At 33.3% G+C, this 23,031-nt stretch overlaps 1 protein-coding gene and 1 long non-coding RNA gene across 3 annotated transcripts; both read left to right on the top strand.

The window, feature by feature from the left end:
- The first annotated feature begins 16,596 nt into the window (after positions 1 to 16,596).
- On the top strand, positions 16,597 to 21,251 carry LOC122194491 (uncharacterized). 2 transcript variants are annotated; one of them, XR_008232567.1, is made up of 3 exons: positions 16,597 to 17,771; positions 17,850 to 19,011; positions 20,446 to 21,251. It is a non-coding gene; the product is annotated as an uncharacterized LOC122194491 (long non-coding RNA). The 2 variants fall into 2 exon arrangements; XR_006183155.2 differs by having other exon boundaries at positions 16,597 to 19,011.
- Positions 21,252 to 21,777: 526 nt separating this feature from the next.
- Positions 21,778 to 22,642, top strand: LOC111910136 (uncharacterized). The gene is made up of 2 exons (XM_023905918.2): positions 21,778 to 22,108; positions 22,179 to 22,642. Exons 1-2 carry the CDS (start codon positions 21,778 to 21,780, stop codon positions 22,640 to 22,642), a joined length of 795 nt encoding a protein of 264 aa, XP_023761686.1.
- The last annotated feature ends 389 nt before the right edge of the window (positions 22,643 to 23,031 follow it).

The raw sequence follows: 23,031 nt of genomic DNA, 5'->3' as shown, positions 1-23,031 counted from the left end.
CAATTGACATAAACAACATATAATTGAATTATAGAATTACCACTTTGTTTTAGCTTGTAGTTTTGGCCTTTAAGAACTTAGCATCTCAAATGTGATGCCTCAAATGGTTCACAAACACCATGAACAAAGGAGGACATGAGAGAGAGGCTACTTAGCGCACAAAATCATTTATCACTCTTCTTAGAATGCATGGGTCCAAATTTGGTGACTATGGGTTCCTTTTATAGTGTGGCAAAGTCTAGGGTTACATCCATGCAAACCCTAATTCACATGACCCTTCATATTACTTAGGCTCTGTGGGCTAAATCTCCATGGACTATCCATGGACTATCATTTTGGTTTAGCCCATCCTAAATAACCATAGATCATTGGCCCACACTATAAGAATCATTGATTTATTTAATCAGTCCTCGTATATTTAATTAGTCTCTTTTGATCACTAAATAAATTTCATGTTAATTCTTGATCAATACTAATTAAATAATACGATTTCATATTAATTTATTAGAACTTATAATATATTATTAAATTACAAATAACCTCTTCTCAAAAGTCCATCCTATCAAATTGCTCTGGTGAAGGCAACCCAAATGGATCATGCTACTCTCGGGTCAAGTACATATCAATTATATTTATGGGCTTAGACACCTATTCCAACAGTAAAATCATGGAATTACTCATCTTATGTTCTTCACTTATATTTTATGATCGTTAATCTCAAGATGTTCTTATTCTGTGCAAACCGATCGTCAAACTGGGCTACAACAATTGGTATCAAAGTCGTATTTTGAAGGTTCAAGCGACTATTTCAAGGGAATGACTCCCGATCGGTGCTTATCTTGAAGATTTTTTCGATTTTTGCAAGAATTTTCGGGTTCAAACCGGAAATTTTTATGATGAGTATTTTCTATTTTTAAGGGTTGATTCAAGCTTTCAAGAATAAAAAAGTTGCTGATGTTCGTTTATTTTTTTGCTGGAAAATCCGGGTTTGCAAAGTTTTCATCTTGATGTTGAAGAAGAAGAAGAAAAAGGGAGATGATATTTGCTATCTAAAATATTTGAATATTTTTGTTCCAGGCATTTTATTTATGCTTTGGAAAGGGATACAATAAATAAAGTGGAGAAGAGAATTCTCTTTGAAGATTTCGTGATCAACATGTGTTCTTAAGTTCATCATAAAAAATGTAAGATGTTCATGCCTTTCAACTTAAAATATTGTTGTGAATCTATATGATAAAGATTATGGACCTAATAAGCTGTTTGCAAAAGACCTTTGTCCTTGTTACTCTTTTTGGAAAGAGATATCCACTTTATTTTTCCTCCCAAAGAAAAAACTGACGGGTTTTAGGTAAAACAAATAAACTAGAAAAACAATTCCTAAGCTCACATGCAACCTACTTTGGATCTATGTTTTAACTATTGAACATATAAATTTAAATTGCAAAACAAGAACCCTAAGAAGAGAGGCTATTTTGAAAATAACAAATTGGGGTTTAGAGTTACATATCTTTCAATTGCTATAGCAAACAATTGGTAGTCCTCTAATATTGATCTTCTTGGAAGCCTAGCACCACAAACGCAATGCCTCTAATGGAATCACACCCAAGACCTATCAAGAAGGAAACTTGTGAGGAGAGAGAGAGAGAGAGAGAGAGAGAGAGTAAGGTATGCAATTTTCGGCCCTAGGGTTTCACCAAAGCAAGAGTGGCCAATTTTGAGAGCCATGAGGCTCCTTATATAGCTGAGGGATCTAGGGTTTAGGGAAAACCCTAATGCTCATTTGCTTGGGGCCTAAGCTTATCCAAAGGTCTTATCCAAGCCCCTTGTACGAAATCCTTAGGGTTTCCCATATAGATTTCGTCCACCCCCTTCCAAGGAGGTTTTGGAACCTTCCACTCAACTATTGGATAATTGCAAACTAGTCCCTTTTAATTTATAATTAACACAGTTAACCCCAAAATCAATTCTAATTAATTTCAGGCTAACTATTAATTAAATATTATGATTTCTAGTTAATATATTAATCTTTTAACATATTGATAAATCATTTATATTAATTTATTAATCTTAAAATAAATCAATATCTCTCCTTTCATAATTTCCTTATCTAGTTGCTAGGCTTGAGGGCAATCCAAAAGGACTGTGTTGCTATCAATTCAAGTACATATCAATTATAGTTATGGGCTTAGACACCTAATCCAACAGTCACCCACTTGGATAAGTTTGTAACTATAATTGATAATATGACTTCCAAATTTGACCAGCAAATTGTAGCTTCCAAAAGTTGCTGCCGAACTCTGACCCAGTCAGTTACGTGTCCTAAGATAAGTGATCACATGACCCTTCGTTCTACTAGATATCCCTAGACATAAGACATGGAATATAATCTATCTCTTTGTCCAGAATCTATGTTTCCCGATTTCTGATTTGTGATGGTATAGGACTTCTAATTGAACACATCAATTTAGTCCTTGCTGGGCCCAGCACATAAGTCAACACCAAATCATCGAGGGGCCCACAGATATCTCTTTTTCCTTTTAGGGTAAAAGAAACGAATAAACATTGACTCATATGCTTGTATCTTTTACTCATCAAACTATACATGACAATACGTTTTATAACACCAAGTTACTGATGCATTTTCGTATCACCAATGTATAGCCGACTTGCAAATTATAACCCATATATCTCTGTTTCAAGATCATAGATATTATCGTCTCAATATTACTCGTGATGAATTCCATGAAGTAATACTCTGAGCGTGGGTTTTTCCAATACTCAAATCTTAATTTCTGAGTACTCATGAACATTGCAACAATTCTATTGCTATGTTTATCCTTAGACAATCTGCAATCCAATTCACGATAGTCTTAATTCACTACTTACTTCCAAAAGTATGAGCGACTGTGGAGTTTGAATAATCATATTATTCGGGAAGTAAAAGCATGAAAAATATGAAACACAATAATAAACAATTTACAAAAGGCAGTAAACAAACTCATAAATAATACTTTATTATTTAATCACCAAAAGTCAATTACATTTACTTTGTAACAAGTTTCTGAACTAGACCAATCTAACTACTAAAACTAATATCATCTTTTAATCCTATGCTCCGAGCATGTTGAATATGCTTAGCCCTACTCAGACCCTTTGTGAGGGGGTCTGCTAGGTTATCTTTAGATGACACCCTCTTTATAACAAGATGGCCTTCTTCTACTCTATGTCTGATGAAATGGTACTTTCTGTCGATATGCTTGGTTTTACCATGATCTCTGGGTTCCTTAGTTAAGGAAATCACTCCCTCATTATCGCAGAACAGTTCTATGGGCTCCTGGATGGTTGGAACAACTCCGAGATCCCCAGTGAAGTTCCTTAACCAAGATGCTTCTTTAGACGCTTCACTCGCTGCTATGTACTCTGATTAACAAGTAGATTCAGCCATCGTATCTTTCTTGGAACTTTTCCAAGTAACTTCTCCTCCATTCAGTAGAAATACCCAGCCAAATTGAGAACGGAAGTCATCTCTATCTGTTTGAAAGCTGGCATCACTGTAACCATGTACTCTCAAAGTATCATTGCCACCAAGTACAAGGACCCAGTCCTTCGTTCTTTGCAAATACTTGAGTATATTCTTTACTGCTATCCAATGAGCTCTACCTGGGTTTCCCTGATAGCGACTGACCATGCTCAAAGAAAAGGCCACATCCGGGCGAGTACATGTCATAGCGTATATGATCAATCCAACAGCTAAAGCATAAGGTACACGACTCATGTCAGCTATTTCCTCATCTGTACTAGGGCATTGGGTCTTACTCAATTTGGTATTGCTCTGGATAGGTAGCTCTCCCTTCTTGTAATTTTCCATACTAAACCTCTTTAGTACCTTATCGAAGTATGTGCTCTGACTAAGTCCAATTAATCTCTTCTTTCTATCTCTCAATATTCTAATCCCAACAAAATAGGCAGCTTCTCCAAGGTATCTCATGGCAAAACACTTTCCAAGCTAAGACTTAACCTCTTTCAAGGTTAGAATGTCGTTACCAATGAGTAATATTCAGTGTTCTAAAAGGCGCGCCATGGCGTGAGGCGTGGCTTCGTCGTTACGAAAAGCTTCATAACGTTGTTGTTAGGCGTGGCGCGTGGAAAGGCGTGATATGGCGTGTTATGGTGCGTGTTTTTTCGATTGAGACACAGCTTTTTGCTCTTTGTTATGTCTTTTCAAATTGGAGATACAAGTATTGTGGTTTTTGTTAACTTTTTGTTATTAGTTATTGATCTAACACTTCTAAAAAGTAGTTATATTTAATATAAATTTATATTTATATGGTAATATAATTTTAAATTAATACAAAATCGCCGCCTTACATCACGCCTTGAAAAACGCCATGGCTCGCCATGGCTCGTTAAGCTTGAGGCTTAGCCTTGCCGCCACGCCATGCCTCACGCCATTTAGAACCTTGGTAATATTTCATCGACATATAACACCAAAAAAAGTCACTATACTCCCACTAGCCTTGATATACACACAAAACTCATCTTCACTCCTAGAGAAGCCAAACTCTTTGACTTTCTCATGGAAGCAATGATTCCAACCGCGAGATGCTTGTTTCAATCCATAAATGGATTTCTCAAGCTTACACACTCTATTGGGAAGCTTTGCATCAAAAAAATCCTCTGGCTGATTCATGTAAACATCCTCAGCCAACTTCCTGTTAAGGAAAGTAGTCTTGACATCTATCTGCCAGCTTTCATAGTAATGAAAGGCAACTATGGCGAGCAATAACCTGATAGATTTAATCTTGGCTACTGGCGAGAAGGTTTCATCATAGTCAACCCCTGGGGTTTGTGTGAAACCTTTCACAACCAGTCTAGCCTTGAATGTGTGTACATTCCCATCCATGTATGTCTTCTTTTTGAAGATCCATTTTCACCCAACTGTCTTATGACCTGTTGCATTATCAACCAAATTCCAAACTTGGTTGTCATACATGGACTTTATCTCGCTGTCCATTGCCTCTTTCCACTTGGAAGCGTCTAGGCCTGCCATTGCTTCCTTATAAGAGATTGGTTCATCTAAATTTACCAGTGTCCTATCACTGATGAATGTGTCACCGTCTGAAGTAATATGAAAACCATACAACTCAGGTGGCACACTCACCCTAGTGGATCTTCGAAGAGGTAATGATTTATCAGTTGGTTCAAGAGGAACTGTTTCCTCTAGTTGAGTGCTAGTGTCATCTAAGATTCCTTCAGTAGTTGACTCTTGAATCTCTTCAAGGTGAATGGTAATCCCACTGTCCTCTTTGAATATGAGTTCTCTTTCCAGAAAGACTCCTCTTCATGCTACAAAAACCATGTTCTCACTAGGTTTGTAGAATAACTATCCAAAAGACTGTTTTGGGTAATCAATGAAAACACATTTCTCACTTCTTTCTGCTAGCTTGTCATGAGTCTCTCTTCTTGTGAAATCTTTACAACCCCAGACTTTAATATATGCTAACGAGGGAACTTTCCCTATCCATATCTCGTGAGTTGTTTTGGCAACCTTCTTTGTCGGGACAAGATTAAGGATGTGGGCGGTTGTCTCTAAGGCATAGCCCCAGAAATGAATTGGAAGTGAAGCACGACTCATCATAGAACGAACCATGTCTAACAAGGTTCGATTACACCTCTCAGACACACCATTTAACTGTGGTGTCCTAGGAGGAGTCAATTGTGAGACTATCCCACATTCCTTTAGATAGTCGTTGAACTCAATACTAAGATACTATCCGCCTCTATCGGATCTAAGTATCTTAATTTTCCTGCCCAATGGATTTTCGACCTCATGTTTAAACTCTTTGAACTTTTCAAACGTTTTTGACTTATGTTTGATTAAGTATATATAGCCATATCTACTATAATCATTAGTGAAAGTCAAATAAAATCGATTAGCATCTCTTGTGGTTGATCTGAAGGGTCCACACACATCTGTATGTATGAGGTCCAACAAACCTTCACCTCTTTCACAAGACCCTGTGAATGGTCAAATGATTCCAACACTCCATCCTTTTGGAGTTGGGCTGTGCGTTTCTTGTTAATGTGTCCAAGATGACAATGCCACAAGCATGCCTTGTCTACACTATTAGACAAGTCAATATTGAACACACTATTTCCTAAGCTATCAACACAAGTCACTATTTTATACACACCATCACAAGGTAAAGCTTCAAACACGAAAAAACCATTCTTATAAACAGAAATTGAACCATTCAAATCATTAAAAGAATATTTAAAACCTTGTCTGAACAATGCATGAAATGAAATAATGTTTCTCGTCATCTCGGACGAATAGAAACAATTCAATAAATCTAGTCTAACATCATTACTAAGCAAAAGTTGATAAACTCTGATCTTGGTCATTGGTGAAGACTTCTTGTTTCCCATGATCATGTTTATCCTTCCTCGCTCTATCTCCTTACTTTCTTTTAGCCCCTGCAAATCAGAACAGATGTGAAAACCACATCCTGTATCAAGGACCCATTAACGAGAAGATAATGAGTTATTAGAAGAAATAGTGTAAATACCTGCCGAAGATGGCTTCACTTTGCCATCTTTGATATCCTGCAGATATTTTGGCCAGGTTCTCTTCCAGTGCCCCTTTTCATTGCAATAAAAAGAAACAGCATCCTTTGGATCAGAAACATGGGAAATGGTAGCACTAGGCTTTTAGCCTTTGGGCCACTGTTGGATGACCCAACTTGGACCTTTCCCTTCCATTTTTGCTTAGGAGGACCTTTCCTCTTTTTCCCCTTTCCCTGTCCAGTAGCTAAGACAGGAGCACTCGCAGGAGTGGAGGATATACTTTTACCCTTCATTCCTACTTCAGCTGTCTGCAACAAGTTGTGCAATTGGGCCAATGTCTGCTCAATATTGTTCAAATGGTACGTCATGATGATTTGACCATAACAATCGGGTAACGAGTTCAAGACCATATCAATGGCCAATTCCTCATCAAATTGAATGTTGAGCTTGACCAAACGCTCTACGTAGCGTTGCATTCTTTGCACATGAGATACAACCGACTCCCCTTCTTTCATCTTGCAATCCATAAGTGACTTGACTACTTAAAACTTTTCTTGACAAGCTCGCTTATGGTACTTTTCCATAAGGTCCTTGTTCATCTCAAAAGGCCAGTAGTCCTCATAGTACATCTGCAGTTCTAGGGACATGGTTGCGACCATAAAGCATGCCACTTTGGTAGCATCATCATAATGCTTCTTGTAGTTAGCATATTCATCGGGAGTGGCTTTGGATTCATCAAGCTCTTTGAGCTCCTTTTCAAGTAAATACTCTTTTTCCTCAAAACGAAGCGTCATCTTAACTTTATGAATCCAATCGTTATAGTTAGAGCCATCCATAACGACTTTGGAGCAAATGTTGAGTAAAGAGAAGTTGTGGTTGGAGGATGATGAAGCAGAAGTGTTTCCAGGAGTAGACATCTGAAAAGAAAGATAGTTTCAGTTAGATTTCAAGATAGCTCAATATAATAACCCAAAGCTATCATATCAAGGTTAGGATCCAACTACGAAGATTTACAACTTAGAAATGGGATGTCGAGATCCAAGTGTAAATTTCATAAAGGTAGGTGAATGACGATTCACCAATTCTACCATTAGACAAAATAAACGAAGTGAAATTCCTAATTCCTTTTGAGATACATTGAAACTATTCAATGGCATGTTTTAATCTCGGATTATGCTCTTCTATTTGTGACTGGGGTACCGAGGATCACAAACAAGATGTGAATAACCATGCAATGTGCTTGGTAACCTCATTGTTTTTATCATTAACAATTGATGTGCCAATAAACCACACACACTCCGTCAAAATGATAATTATGGGATACCCATCACTACTTTTTATTAGTGCCTATTAGTGTGCTGGTAATCCACACACGCTCCACTAACGACCAATAAAGCATAATGTGCAATTTCATGGATTAGCATACTTTTCACATTTTTCCTAAAGTAACTAGAATTGGGATTTTTGTAAAATAATGTTCTAGTACTTTCTTTAATAACATTATACTTTTAATGATATGTAGTTGTCCTATCAAATCCGTTCTGCTAACGACCCTTCACTAATCAAGAAAGCGATGGGTGAGAGTAGACATCCATTCAACTACCATTTTATAGGTAGTTTCCTTATACCCTCTTATAGACTAGCTTCGTGAATGAGGCATACTAACGATTTGACTGACCATATTCTTATACATATATAATATTTAACTTTTAATTATAATACATATATAAGGTGTTTTTTAAACTTTTTACAACTTTAAGGTTTATATAAATTTCAAAAAATTAAACTAAAACCAAATAACTAGATTTAAGAATTATTTGTTAATTAACCTTTAATTAATTTATTAAATATTGTAAGGATTATCTAATCAAATTAAACAATTAATTTAATCGTAATCATTATCCCTCTAGATTTCAAAAATTAGGGTAAAGGATAATTTCCTTATTTTTCTCAATTATCCTATTAGGCAATAATTATCCAAAATGAGATAAACCCCTAAAATAAGAAGCAAATTTCGAAATTCAAGGGGGGAGGCTAGGGTTTTCCAAAACCCTAACCCTAATTTCGATTAGGGTTCATGGAGGCTAGGGTTTTTCGAAAACCCCTTTGAACCAAAAACCCTAAAAACGAAACCTTGGCCTTTTAGGGTTTAATAGCTATAAACCCTAATTTGTAATTCAAGTATTATAGCTATTCAATTTAAAACAAAACCAATCGCTTTGATACCACTGATGGGTTTTAGGTAAAACAAATAAACTAGAAAAACAATTCCTAAGTTCACATGCAACCTACTTTGGATCTATGTTTTAACTATTGAACATATAACTTTGAATTGCAAAACAAGAACCCTAAGGAGAGAGGCTATTTTGAAAATAATAAATTAGGGTTTAGAGTTACATACTTTTCAATTGTTATAGCAAACAATTGGTAGTCCTCTGATCTTGATCTTCTTGGAAGCCTAACACCACAAACGTAATGCCTTTAATGGAATCACATCCAAGAGCTAGCAAGAATGAAACTTGTGAGGAGAGAGAGAGTAGGGTATGCAATTTTCGGCCCTAGGGTTTCACCAAAGCAAGAGTGGCCAATTTTGAGAGCCATGAGGCTCCTTATATAGCTGAGGGGTCTAGGGTTTAGGGAAAACCCTAATGCTCCTTTGCTTAGGGCCTAAGCTTATCCAAAGGCCTTATCCAAGCCCCTTAGACGAAATCGTTAGGGTTTCCCCTATAGATTTCGTCCACCCCCTTCCAAGGAGGTTCTGGAACCTTCCACTCAACTATTGGATAATTGCAAACTAGTCCCTTTCAATTTATAATTAACATAGTTAACCCCAAAAGCAATTCTAATTAATTTCAGGCTAACTATTAATTAAATATTATGATTTATAATTAATATATTAATCTTTTAACATATTAATAAATAATTTATATTAATTTATTAATCTTATAATAAATCAATATCTCTCCTTTCATAATTTCCTTGTCCAGTTGCTAGGTCTGAGGGCAACCCAAAAGGACTGTGTTGCTATCAATTCAAGTACATACCGATTATAGTTATGGGCTTAGACACCTAATCCAACAAAAAACATGCGATGTTGACCCATCTCATCACCTTTTGTCCCCTTAATTTCCCTACACACTCCACTTTTGCCTTTAACCCATGCCTTGTCCCCTCAACTTTTTCCCTTTTCAACACTCCACCTCATCTCCTCATGCCTTTGAAAATATTCCCCTTAATAAATATGAAGACTTAGGCTCTTAGGTATCAAATTTTCACAAAAAATAGCATTTTTCCTCATCAGCATGCCCCTCCTCGGGTCCTATACCGAAGATCAAAATCTGCCTAAAAAAAGCTGCTAACCGAGGTTCGTTGAGAAGGATCTGCAGTCCATAGCAGACCTAATCTTTACCCAGAGACCTGCTCAGACCTAGTATCGGAGACCCGATCCACTACCCAAGACCTTGTCAATCCTTATACCAAAGACTTGAAGACTGTGGTCCTCGGCACCTAAAGTCCTACTCGGAGACTGTTACTGCAAACTACCTCCTCTCTTCTTTGCCTTTTCACCGCAGACCAACCACGACTCCTCACACTGCAGCCTTCAACGCCTCCTCGCACCGCATCCTCCCCTTCTTCTCCTACCGCAACTTAACCTTCTAACCTCTACCACATACCTCACCTTCCTTAGCTGCAGATCCTTGTCCTTGGTAGCTTTTCCATACAACCTTCTACTCCTCGGTACCCCTCTCCAACCTACCCTTCTCACCCGCAGCCCACCCTCTTCAGTAGCACTCTTCGATACTCCTCCCTCACCTTCCCCATTGTTGACTTCTCATACCGTAGACCCTCTCCTCTTCAGTCTTCCTCCTCAGTCCTTCCTCCTCCATCCTCAGCCTTCCTCCTCCTTATTCCTTACTCTTCCCCTCTCATAGCACACCCCCACCCCTCTTCCTTTATTCTTTTTGCCTTATTTTTTTTTTAATTAACACCAATTTTTTTAACACCAATTTTTTTACACCAAATTTTTTTTTTCAGACAATTTTTTTTATTTAGTCAATTTTTTTGTAACACCAATTATTTTTTATCCAATTTTATTAGCACCATTTTTTATTTTAATACCAATTTTTTTAAAAACCAATTATTATTTTTTGACCACAACCCAACCTTTTATAGTCACATTGGCTTACTTCATGCTGATTATATTGGAAGAATTTTATTCTTTCCATGAGGATTACTCCATACCGCAGTCGGATATCATATGTTTTCTTCGCGAGGATTGTGCCATAGTCGCGTCTGATCAACAAAATTGTTTCGCAACCTTCGCTTTATGGGACTTTTATATCTTGAGCATATGGAGTTTATTTTCTTTTGAATACCACTTCAGGAGTTCTGACACTACTGTTTGGGTATATCGGTATTCTTTCAGCACAACATAGATTCTTTCATGTCGAGTTATTATTTGTTACTTTGGTATTTGTTCAAGCAGTTTTTCAGCGACAAAATCAACTAGCTACATATGACCGGAGAGTATTTATTTTACTCTCATTCTCATGTTTTATCGAGACCCTACATACATCTAGGGAGAGCTTGCATCGCTCTTGGTATCCGACACTCTCCATCCCGATGATTTGTTGATTTTTGATATCCGGTCATTGGTTATCTAAATAGGAAGAGAATATTATGTTATCATCCGGATATGTTATTATGTATTGTTTGAGTTTGGATTTTCAAGACTTTTGAAGATGATGATTTATTTAGTGAGGCGATGTGGCACTGATTTTTGGTCTTCACAGATCAAATTTTTGGTTTCACTAGATGTTTCACAGTTCCAGATTATTTACTATTCAAACTCTACCATAGGATAATTTATTTGTGTTTGCATCCGGTTCAGATATAATGATTTCTCGAGTTCGGATTTGTGATTTTTTGAAGACGAATATTATTTTGGCGATGTAATGAGACACTTATTTTTGATCTCCCGATCAAATTTTTGGCATTGTTAGACCATATCTTCGGACTCACATTATTTATTATTCGGACTTCATTTTTGGATGCTTCACATTTTTAGTAGATTATTCTTTTGAAGATTTTTGGGTGTACTATGACTCGAGAACTAGAGATGTTTTTCAGACTTTTTGAAGCCAAAGTGTTTTTCCGATTGGATCTTCCACTTGATCATGGGGCTTATGACTAGTTTGAAGATTTGAATCTTATTTTTCTGCCTCAAGATTGGTGACCTTGAAGCGGAAGACCTTTCACTGATTAGAGATTCATGGTCTACATCAGAGATCACAGACACTTCAGAGTTTCAGATATATTTCAGCATTTGGTTCTCATTATGTTTCATTTTTATTACCACACTTGCTAGTTAGTTACTATGTATTTTAACCTTTTATCACTTATTTGTATCCCTCATCATTTGCAAGCAATTAGGGAGAGATTGTTGGGGCATGGAAATTCTCTACAAATTATGAGTGATAGTTAGGTTATATTATTTCCCTTTATTGTATTGTTGGTTTCCCTCTTCGTATAAATAGAGAGAGGTGGTCATGTAAAAGAAAGAGTGCACTAAAAATGTAGTTTCTAGTGAGAGAGAGAGTGTGGTGTGATCTCTCCCACCAAGGGAGAGTTATCTCTCCCAACCCATGTTCTTCATTTATTATTTTTATCTATCTTTTCTAGTAAAAGCATAGAATTACTCATCTTATGTTCTCCACTTATATTTTTATGATCGTTAAATCTCAAGATGTTCTTATTCCGCACAAATTGTTTTTCAAAATGGGCTACAACAGTGTAAAGAACATGAACCTGGTTTGTTGGATGTGAAGAACAACCCTGTGATGGTTTACATGAAATGTGATCCTAGTCGCCCTCTATTTGGATTCAGCTCACTTGTAGTCAAAATCTTGCGATAATACAGTAAGTACTCAATTCATATAACAATTTTGCTTTACTTTTTTTTGGCTATAATTATTGAAATATGTGAATTTGTTTTTGACTATTTGTAGGAGTTCTCGTAAGTTCCAGAAACATTTTGGAAGATTATGAGCTTAAGAATGTCGAGACAATGAGTAATTGATTGTCAATACTCAATATGAATATATGTTCATATATGAACATATGTTCATTTATAAAGATATGTTCATATATGAACATTATTTTCATGAATGAATATATTCTAATCTTTTGACTATAAGTCAACACCAAGAAAAACACATGGTGGACATGCTTTGCAGCAACTGACACACCATTTTAAGTTTGAAATGCAACCTCAAAAAGGAAATATTTTTATTTCTTAACATTTTTTTATTTATGAACATAACATATATTCATATATGTCTTTCCTTGTATTAACATATGTTTATTTATGAATATATTATGCTTTTATGTTTTATTTATATATTAGGTAAATTTAATGTTATGTTCATTTATGAATAAATCTTCATATATGAACATATGTGATTTTAATGTGAGTATGATTTTACTAGAAATTTAACGTTGGAATATGTAGTGTTATTGAAATGAATTTCCTCCTCTATATAAATTTACTGTAAATATGAACTTATGTTCTTTTATAAACATTTATTCATATATGAACATAAACTTTTTTTACCTTCCTATCTTTTCTACATCAATCTAATTTAACGATCACTAAAGTGGTTATGTGGTTAGGTCATGTAATTTGATTATGTGTTGAACCCACCTGTGTGTGTATATATATATATATATATATATATATATATATATATATATATATATATATATATATATATATATATATATATATAAACATAACCTAATAAATATAGATTTTTTTTGTCATATATCATATTATCATTAGATTTGACACATGTTATTTTCTAGGATTTTTAGATTTATTACTTTCCACTTGTCTTTTATTGCTTTTTTTCTTTCTATTTTAGTGAATTTGACATAGTATTCAAATGTAATAATTATAGTACATGTAATAATAAATAAATATCAATTCCATTAATACGATTTTCCTTTTAAATTTTAAATTTCTAAATTAAATCCAATTATTTTATTTGTCTATTTACTTAAATTATATGTTTAATTTAAAAGAGAAATTAGAAAAATGTTAAAAATAACAAATTAAACATTACATTTCAGTAATTCAATATTTTTTTTCTTATTAATTCAAAATTCTTAAATTTTTAGATTACTTATTTTATTGTTTTGAGAAATAAATTAGTATAGTACATGGGTCTCACTAAGTGTTATATATATATATATATATATATATATATATATATATATATATATATATATATATATATATATATATATATATATATATATATATGGTTAGGTTATTTTGTTTTCACTATCTATTGTGTACATATATGACTGATTCTGGACCAATCACTTTAGTTATTTTAAAAAAGTAGTTAATGCATATTACATGTTGAAGATATAATGAATATTAATTAAATCTTATGCATTTAATATGCATTAATTACTTTCTTAAAATAACTAAAATGATTGGTCCAGAATCAGTCATACATGCACACAATAGATAGTGAAAACATTTGAACCTAACTATATATATATATATATATATATATATATATATATATCCCTATTCTAATAAATGAATATGTTTATTCTTCTATTGACAAATGTCATAATACTAGAATTCATCATTAATATTATATGTCTCTTATCATGTCACTTGTCAACCTATTAATTATCCATTTTAAATTTCAAAATTTAAATTTCTCACTCTAATTACATTAAATTAATAATTGATTCTCCACTTTAAATTTTAAATTTTAAATTTTTTCGGTTTAATTATATTAAATTAATAATATTAGATTAACAAATAAAATAAAATCAATATAGATTATAAGTTGATATAACTTCACATATTTGTTTAAATCAACGATTATAATTTTATATAGCTAAAAAAATATTTCTTAAGTAATAATTTATCTAAAATAATTGATTAATAATTTTAATTTTTTATTATGAAAATTTAATTAATTTTATAACCGTGGTTATCATGGGTTATAAACTAGTATATATATATATATATATATATATATATATATATATATATATATATATATATATATATATATATATATATATATATATATATATATATATATATATATATATATATATATATATATATATATATTGTAATTCTCTTAAGCGGGAGAATATATTTGAAAAAAACTCACAACTTACATTGCAAATATATTTGTCATTAAGCGGAGACAATTTTTTTTTATAAGAAACAACTATAAATATTTGTATTTATTATTTCACACTCCTCACCGCACCTCATCCACCCTAAATATTCTTTTCAAACAAGTTGAACATAATATATAGTCAATTTTAAGAATCCACTACTTAGAGCATGAATTACAAAATATATAATTTAATTTTATGAACTAACACAATTTCACATATAATACAAATCATTTCCTTTTATAAAACTATTTTCGAGTTTCACAGTATATAGTTATGTATTTTTGGATTTTCAACCTAAATATCATTATTAAGATAATGGTAGATTTCCTAGTTACCTACACAATTTACATACAAATATATAAGAAATTTGTCAAAAAGATTTTTTTTATAAAGAACATGATCATATCTATACAATATTATTAAAAGAAAACTCTTAGGACGTGTTCGGCAAAATTAGTTGGTAGCGGGTAACGGGTAACTTGTAGGTTGTAGCGTTTTGTTAAACGCTACATGAAGTAACATTTGGATTTGGAGCGTTTTGTTTAAACTAAACGTTAGAAGCTTGTAGTGTCAAACAAGACTTTCTGTTCAAAACGGAACATTTTATCAAACGCTAGAAACTAGAAGCTCTCAAATGCTGTGTGCCGAACACGCCCTTAATTCACCAATGAAACAATCACAACATTTGATTGTATTTATATCATATGTTTTGAACTTTTAAATCAAATTGTTGAAATCATCTTTCCCAAAAAGAATTCAAACATTATTTCTTTTGACAATAATTACAAGGCTTTGTAACCTCTCCATACTTTCTAAAATAGTTTTTACAATTCAAACACAATTACATTTAATTAGAGAATCTTCAAATTCAGCAATTATGTTATTAATTGAAGCAAATCATTCTATTTATCTACGAGATATTAGTTTTCACCATAAATCTGGCCAAAAACATTAATGGCCACCTCATCTTTCTCTTCTATTTTACTCTCTTAAACCCTAATTCCCTAATCATCTTTGTCCTTATGTATATGGTTGTGTTTTAATTGATACTTTGTGTGTTCATAACATAACGTAGCACCATAAGGTGGTTCCTTTATTCTTAGAATTTGTGTCTGGTCCCTTCCTTGCATCTCCAATTATCACACCACTGTTTTAGCTTCACACAAATCTCTAGAAACTGAAGCAAGCATCTCCTTGAAGACATCTTTTGACGATTTATGCCATCATTAAACCTAATTCTCTGTACACCTAGTTCGTGAAAATCGGCTCGACTCCCAGAACCCCTCTTGTGTGCATCTATTGTTGAATCTATATGCCTAAGAATCATTATGGAGTGATACTGCTAATAATATATGATCCTATAGGGTCACACCTTTATCAAGTTGGCACATGTTGTATATTTATTATTAATATGATTATTAATAAATAATATCAATTCTAGTATTTTAATTAGGGTATAATTATTGTTTTGTGAACATAATAATTATAAGAGAGTATGACTAGTTACTATATCATATGGTATGATTTAATAAGTCATGTACAAAAGTTTTGGACACTTTGGTTAACCATGATTAAGTTAAAGACTTACTCTACCATGGTTAATAAAGTTGGAGACAATTTTTGTCTTTTCCAAGACCCATGGCCGAAACCATAAGCAAGCATAGGAGGTCGCTTTTCAACCTCCCCACTTTGATCCATATGCCCTTAAAGTAAGGTCATTACTTTATATTAATTAATGGGGTTGCTTTTGCTTTTCATGGACTATATAATAGAGTGCATTAAGCTTGTTTTTGGTGTGTGAAACACTCTCTTCTTCTTCCTTTCTTCTCACTAAAACCATAAGTAGCAAAGTGCTACTCCTCTTGCTTTTCTTTTAAAGATCATTCAAGTCTTTGGTGGTTCAAAGTGCTTCTCCTTTAGTGCTTATTTGAGCTAAGTACTAAAAGGCTTAAGAAGTACTTTAGACAAGAAGGAACTAGCGTTCCAAGTGCCTTAATCTTGATGGTGGATACTTGTAGAGAAGATCATGTTCTTTGATCTTTACATCTTCATCAACACCCCAAAACCAAGTGGGATCAAAGGCTTCAAAGGTTATCTCTAAAACATCTTATGGTTGTTTTTAATATCATTCTAACCTCTATAAATGGATCCATGATGGTTTGGTTTTGTTATGAACTAAAAATAAACTTGTTATTTTTAAAGTCTTCCGTTGCCGGGTTTTATGAAAAACAAACTTATATTTCGTATCAAAACCCAAAAGTGGTATCAGAGCCATCTTTTATATGTTAGAATGATTTTTTTATGTTTGATAATCTTTGGTTTTTGGAAAACAAGCATGGATTTCTTTTTATTAAGAAAAATCCATATTTGTTTTCTTTGGCAACTTTTTGGTTAAAATTGTTTGTTTTTATATATAACAATTTTTCATGCATTTTGGTTATATAAAAGTTGCCTTAGAAAAAACAAAGAATTGTTGGTTGTAATATTTGATATGCTCTTGTATATAAACAAGTCATTTGGACATTTGTGTTGTGTTTGGTTGATATTTATTTATTCATAATATAGCCACATTTTTTTCATATCATATGGACACTACATTCTAAAGTGACCATAAGACCCATACGATGGTGTCACCTTCTATCACACTTATAGTGAAAAAATAAAATATCACTATATGCATATGGTCACACTTTTATGGTGTGTCCGTAAGTCATATTTGTATTAGTGTAAGATGTAATAGATAAATATGTATTTTTTCATTTGTTGATTTGTTGTAATAAATTAGTTAGACTAGTAGTATTTCTTTTTACATGTAACAAGATGAAGAAATGGCCTCCTTGAAGATGACTTAGGTGCTGTTTGTTTTTCTGAAGCCAAAATGTCTGCAGTCTGTGGACCATATCTGCAAGCCTCTACAGTAGGAGAGGTGAACCAAATGTCTGCACTCTACAATAAGAAGTCTGTTTGTTTTTTAACGTCTGCAGGTATTTAAATAAACTGATTTTTCAAACTTAATTTCATGTCATAAACATTAAAAAAAACCATTTCAACAAAAAATATAGGTGGCGTAGAAAGGAAAAAAGGATAGGCGACTTTTTTTTGTTTAGATTAAAATGAGACGTGAAGACCTTTGAAGACAGTGACCAATGTCTGCGCCAGGAAGAGCTCGTGCAGATGTTTTTTGATTTGCATACTTCCAAAAAACAAACACTCTGCGAGAGCATATGTCTGCGCGTTCTCTGTACGGTGCAGACAAAAGTGGTTGTGCAGATCTACACAAAAAAAAAACAAATAACCCCTTACCCATTTAAGACCATAATCCCAACCACAAGCTTCTACTTTTGGTTTTTGGCTTAATTATAGTCTTAATGGTTTAAGTGTTGCAACTTTCACAACATGAAGATTTGAAGTCCTTTTGCAAACACGAGTTGACTTGGCAAGTGGGAGCTTGAAGACCTTTTGAAGTGTCTCTTATGTCCTTTAGGAAATACTTAATAATTCTTGTGATGGCTCACAAAAATTATTATTAGACATGGCTTGGTTTATACACATTAAAATGCATGTTTGTGATGTTTATTTTATATTAAACATATGTTATGTTTTATGTATAAAAATGGTTTTTACATGTCAAATAACATTTTTTCATAAGATAATATCACTTGAAGTTTAAGTAAAAAATATTTAAAAGATAACATAAAATGTTTAGAAATAGATATTTATAAAAACATTTGATCGGTTACCGGTTAAAACTCAATTTTTTGTTGAAAATAGTTTTATTGTACAACTTATAAATACCAAAATTTAAAATATTTGAAATAGTTTAAATGATTTTTAAACTTTATATAACTACGGAGTCGTTTGTTTTTTTTAAAAGCTCTGCAGCACCACTTTTGTCTGCATCCCGCAGATAACGCGCAGACTTTTATCCCCGCAGACTGTTTGTTTTTTTCGAAGGGCTAAGATCTAAAAACATATGCGCGATGTCTTCACCACACAGATATGGACTACCCACTTCTCACATATGCGGGCTTTTAACCTAAAAAACGCAGCTACTTCTTCTTGTCGACGCCTTCAAAGAACTCATCTTCACCATTGACGCCTTAACCCTCGCTCCACCACCGATCTCCCTGCCAGCGCTCTCCACCGACCAGGACGCCGACCAGAACGCCGGACAGCGCTGCGCTTCTTCTTCCTCTTAGCTGTCGGACTTCACAGCTTTTGAAGGTATGCACTGTTTCCTTTTTTTTCAAATCTCACATGAAATTTGTGTTTATTCTTGCTAAAAAGTCTATAATCTAATCAAATTTGTTGATTATTTTTGCTGAAAATTGTTGTTTTTATCTTAAATTTGATGTTAGATATTGCTGGGAATGCTTGTTTTTCTCAAATTTGTTGATACCTTTTCCTTTCTTGCATAAGTTTCTTGTTGAATGTTGCTGAAAATCTATAACATCGATGAAATCAAGTTTTCTTGTTGATTAAAATATGAAAAATTGTGTTGGAAATATGAAATATTGCTGTGAATATTGTGATTTTTGTTGAAAATAGTTTTTATTATTTCAAATTGTTGTTTTATATGCTAAAAATTGTTGTTGAAAATTGTGAATGTTGTTTATTCTTGCTGAAAAGTCTATAATCTAGTCAACTTTGTTGATTCTTATTGCTAAAAATGGTTGTTTTTTCTTAAATTTGATGTTAGATGTTGCTCAAAATGCTGTGAATTGTTGTTTAATATTGTTGTGAAAATTGTTGTTGAAATCAAGTTTTTTTCTTGATTAAAATATGAAAAATTGTGCTGGAAATATGAAATATTGTTGTGAATGTTGTGATTTTTGTTGAAAATACTTTTTATTGTTTCAAATTGTTGTTTAATATGTTGAAAATAGTGAATGTTGTTTATTCTTGACGAAAAGTCTATAATCTAGTCAAATTTGTTGATTCTTGTTGCTGAAAATGGTTGTTTTTTCTTAAATTTGATGTTAAATGTTGCTCAAAATGCTGTGAATTGTTGTTGAAATCAAGTTTTTTTCTTGATTAAAATATGAAAAATTGTGCTGGAAATATGAAATATTGCTGTGAATGTTGTGATTTTTGTTGAAAATACTTTTTATTGAAAATACTTTTTACAATACCTTATAAAATCTTATTTGTCTATGATATATTGGTTATTAGAAATGACAAAAAAACAACAATGTACCAATGAGCATTTAAAATGCTTATTGGATACTTGTATTGAAGAAGTAGAGAGTGTTGGTAGAAGAGGATTGAGTTTGTAGAAAGATTCATGGATAAGTCTTGGAAGAGTTCTTGAGCAAAAATTTGGTGTTCATTTGAGTCAAAAACAAATGAAAAACACATATGACAATCTGAAAGCTAAATACACAGGATGGGTATATTTAAAAAAACAAAACTGGTAATATATACAATTCTCAAACAAACACTTTTAACTTAACAGCGAAGGAGTGGGATGATTTTAAGAAGGTACATATACATATATATATATATATATATATATATATATATATATATATAGATATATATATATATATATATATATATATATATATATATATATATATATATATATATATATAATAAACATTTATGTTTGAAGTTGCCAAATATTCTTATAATATTTTTTGTTACATTTGGGTTTAGGGGCATCCGAAGGCTGATTCATTGAAAACAATTCCACTGCCTTTTCCAGATCTTTGTGCATTTCTTTTTGATGGAAATAGTGCTACTAGTAATTTTAGGAGTTACTCAACCCAATCCTCATCAGTAGTTGGAGCATCCTCTTATAGTGCTCCACCACTTCAGATTACCGCCACTCCTTTTCTTGCAATAGATGATAATGGTGATGACATGTCCCATCATGCTTGTGAGCCACCACCTTCTGCTACTTCACCTTCTGCTGCTTCACCATCCGGTAACCCCAAGAAAAGGGCTAGACCCTCAACTCCTACAGCTCCTAGTGCCTCACCGTCTGCTTCTTCTCCTTATGGAACTTCTATTACTGCTGACGATTTAGCATTTGAAATGAAAAATGCTCTACAAAGTTTGACTAAATGGTATACAATTCCTCAATGTTTAGAGAAGTTAGAGGTGCTTCAGTTAGGCCCTACAGATCCTTTACGGTTTGTTGCATATCATATTTTTGGAGCGACCATGAAAATGAGAGAGATGTGAATGCATTTGCCCGATGTTCCCGAGATATTACGAGGATGGCTTGAGATGACGGGTACAAGTTTAGGAGTTTTGAAGGACGGAAAGATTGTTCGTTGATTTTTCTTGTGTTGAAACTATTTTGTTAGTTTTTTTTCTTTTGTTGGAACTATTTTGTTAGGTCTTTTTGCCGTTGTTGGAACTATTTTTTGTTATTTTGCTACTTGGAATATGGTTTATCTAATGTTTTGTGCTAATTGAAATATGAGTAATGTAATGTTTATTTGCTACTTGAAATATGGTTTATGTAATGTCTTTTTGATACTTGACATATGATTAATGTAATGTTTATTAGCTACTTGAAATATGGTTTTTGTAATGTTTTTGGCTACTTGAAATATAATTAACGTAATGCTTTTTAAAGTTATACTTTGTTGATTTTAGGTTCATAATGGATCACGATCAAAAGTTACTTCTTGTAATTCTTATGTACCTGTACATCCGTTATTTTTGGAAGAGGGGTCTGAAACGATTGTGGGATAATGATTCGGAAATGACGGGACATGAATACACATTGGAGTTATTACATCGTAACCGTTTACAATGAGTTGAAGTACTACGTATGTCCCGCGACTCTTTTGTACGAATGTGTGCTCATTTTAGAACAAATTACTCATTAAAGGACATCAAACATGTATCGGTTGAGGAAAAGATGGCTATGTTTTTTATGATGATCGGCCATAATCAACGTTACGTGATTATCAAGCGGAGATTTCAACACTCGAAGCAAACAATTCCTAATTTTTTTATGAAGTGTTGGAAAAAATGATGCTTTTCGCACAAGATGTTATAGTACCAACTTCTTTTAATTCGAATCCAAACATTCTGGGACATAATAGGAGGCTACGACGGGTTTTCAAAGGGGCGGTTGGTGCACTTGATGGCACTTTGATACATGTTGTTGTCCCTGCTAAGAAACAAGACTTATATAGAAGTAGGGCAAATGGAGATTGCTACCAAAACGTATTGGCAATTTGTGACTTCAATATGATTTTTACATTTGTTGTGACCGGGTGGGAAGGGGTAGCGCATGACTCTAGAATATTATCAGAAGCAGTAGCCGATCCTCAAGCATCATTCCTATTTCCACCACCAGGTAATTTTTGTTTGTTTAAATATGTTTTTTTTTTCTTTTGAAAATTGATAGTGTTTTGCATTTTTTACAGACAAATATTATCTTTGCAATGCCGCGTATGCATACACTCGAGGATTTATGGCCCCTTATCGTAATTTGATGTATTGGCTTGGAGATTTTCGTCAAAGACGTGCATTGACAAATAAAGAAACATTTAACCATGGACATGCAAATCTTTGGAATGTCATTGAGCGTGCTTTTGGTGTTTTGAAAGCACGCTTCCCAATATTGAAGAGGATGACACCATTCCCGTTTGTTACACAAAGAAACATTGCCATGGCATGTTTTGCGCTTCATAATTTTATAAGGAGAGAAGGACTGAGTGATGAGTATTTCGCACGATACGATGAACCCAATGTCTCGTTTCGAAATAACAATGTGGCAATTGATGATGCTGAAGACGGGATTCCAACACATGGTACTGCAGCAGGCCGTGAATATATGACTCGGTTACGGGATGAAATTGCTGAGCAGTTGATGCACAATATATATTGAATTGTTTTAAATGAAATTGTTATTGTAAAAGCATTTTTTTATTGTATGACCGTGAATATATGACTCAAGTTGCATGAATTTTATTTTTAATGTTGTATGACACTTATTATTAAAATTTTGGTGTTGAAAAATCATTTGAAGTTTGTAAAATAATTTTATTTAAAATTCAGTTTATTTTAGTAGCCTGCAGATGTTAAAAAAACAAACAGTCTTCTTATTGTAGACTGCAGACGTTTGGTTCACCTCTTCTGCTGCAGAGGCTTGCAGATGTGGTCCGCAGACTACAGACATTTTGGCTTCAGAAAAACAAACATCACCTACATGTCTTTATAATAAATAAGGAGTTTTTGTTAAAAATACCAAAAATCGGTTTATAGTGTTATTACGTC

The sequence above is a fragment of the Lactuca sativa genome, chromosome 5, assembly GCF_002870075.4.
Source record: "Lactuca sativa cultivar Salinas chromosome 5, Lsat_Salinas_v11, whole genome shotgun sequence".
In the NCBI taxonomy this organism is placed as follows: Eukaryota; Viridiplantae; Streptophyta; class Magnoliopsida; order Asterales; family Asteraceae; genus Lactuca; species Lactuca sativa.
Note: the sequence above shows the minus strand (reverse complement) of the source record. Positions and strands in the feature narration are given on the sequence as shown.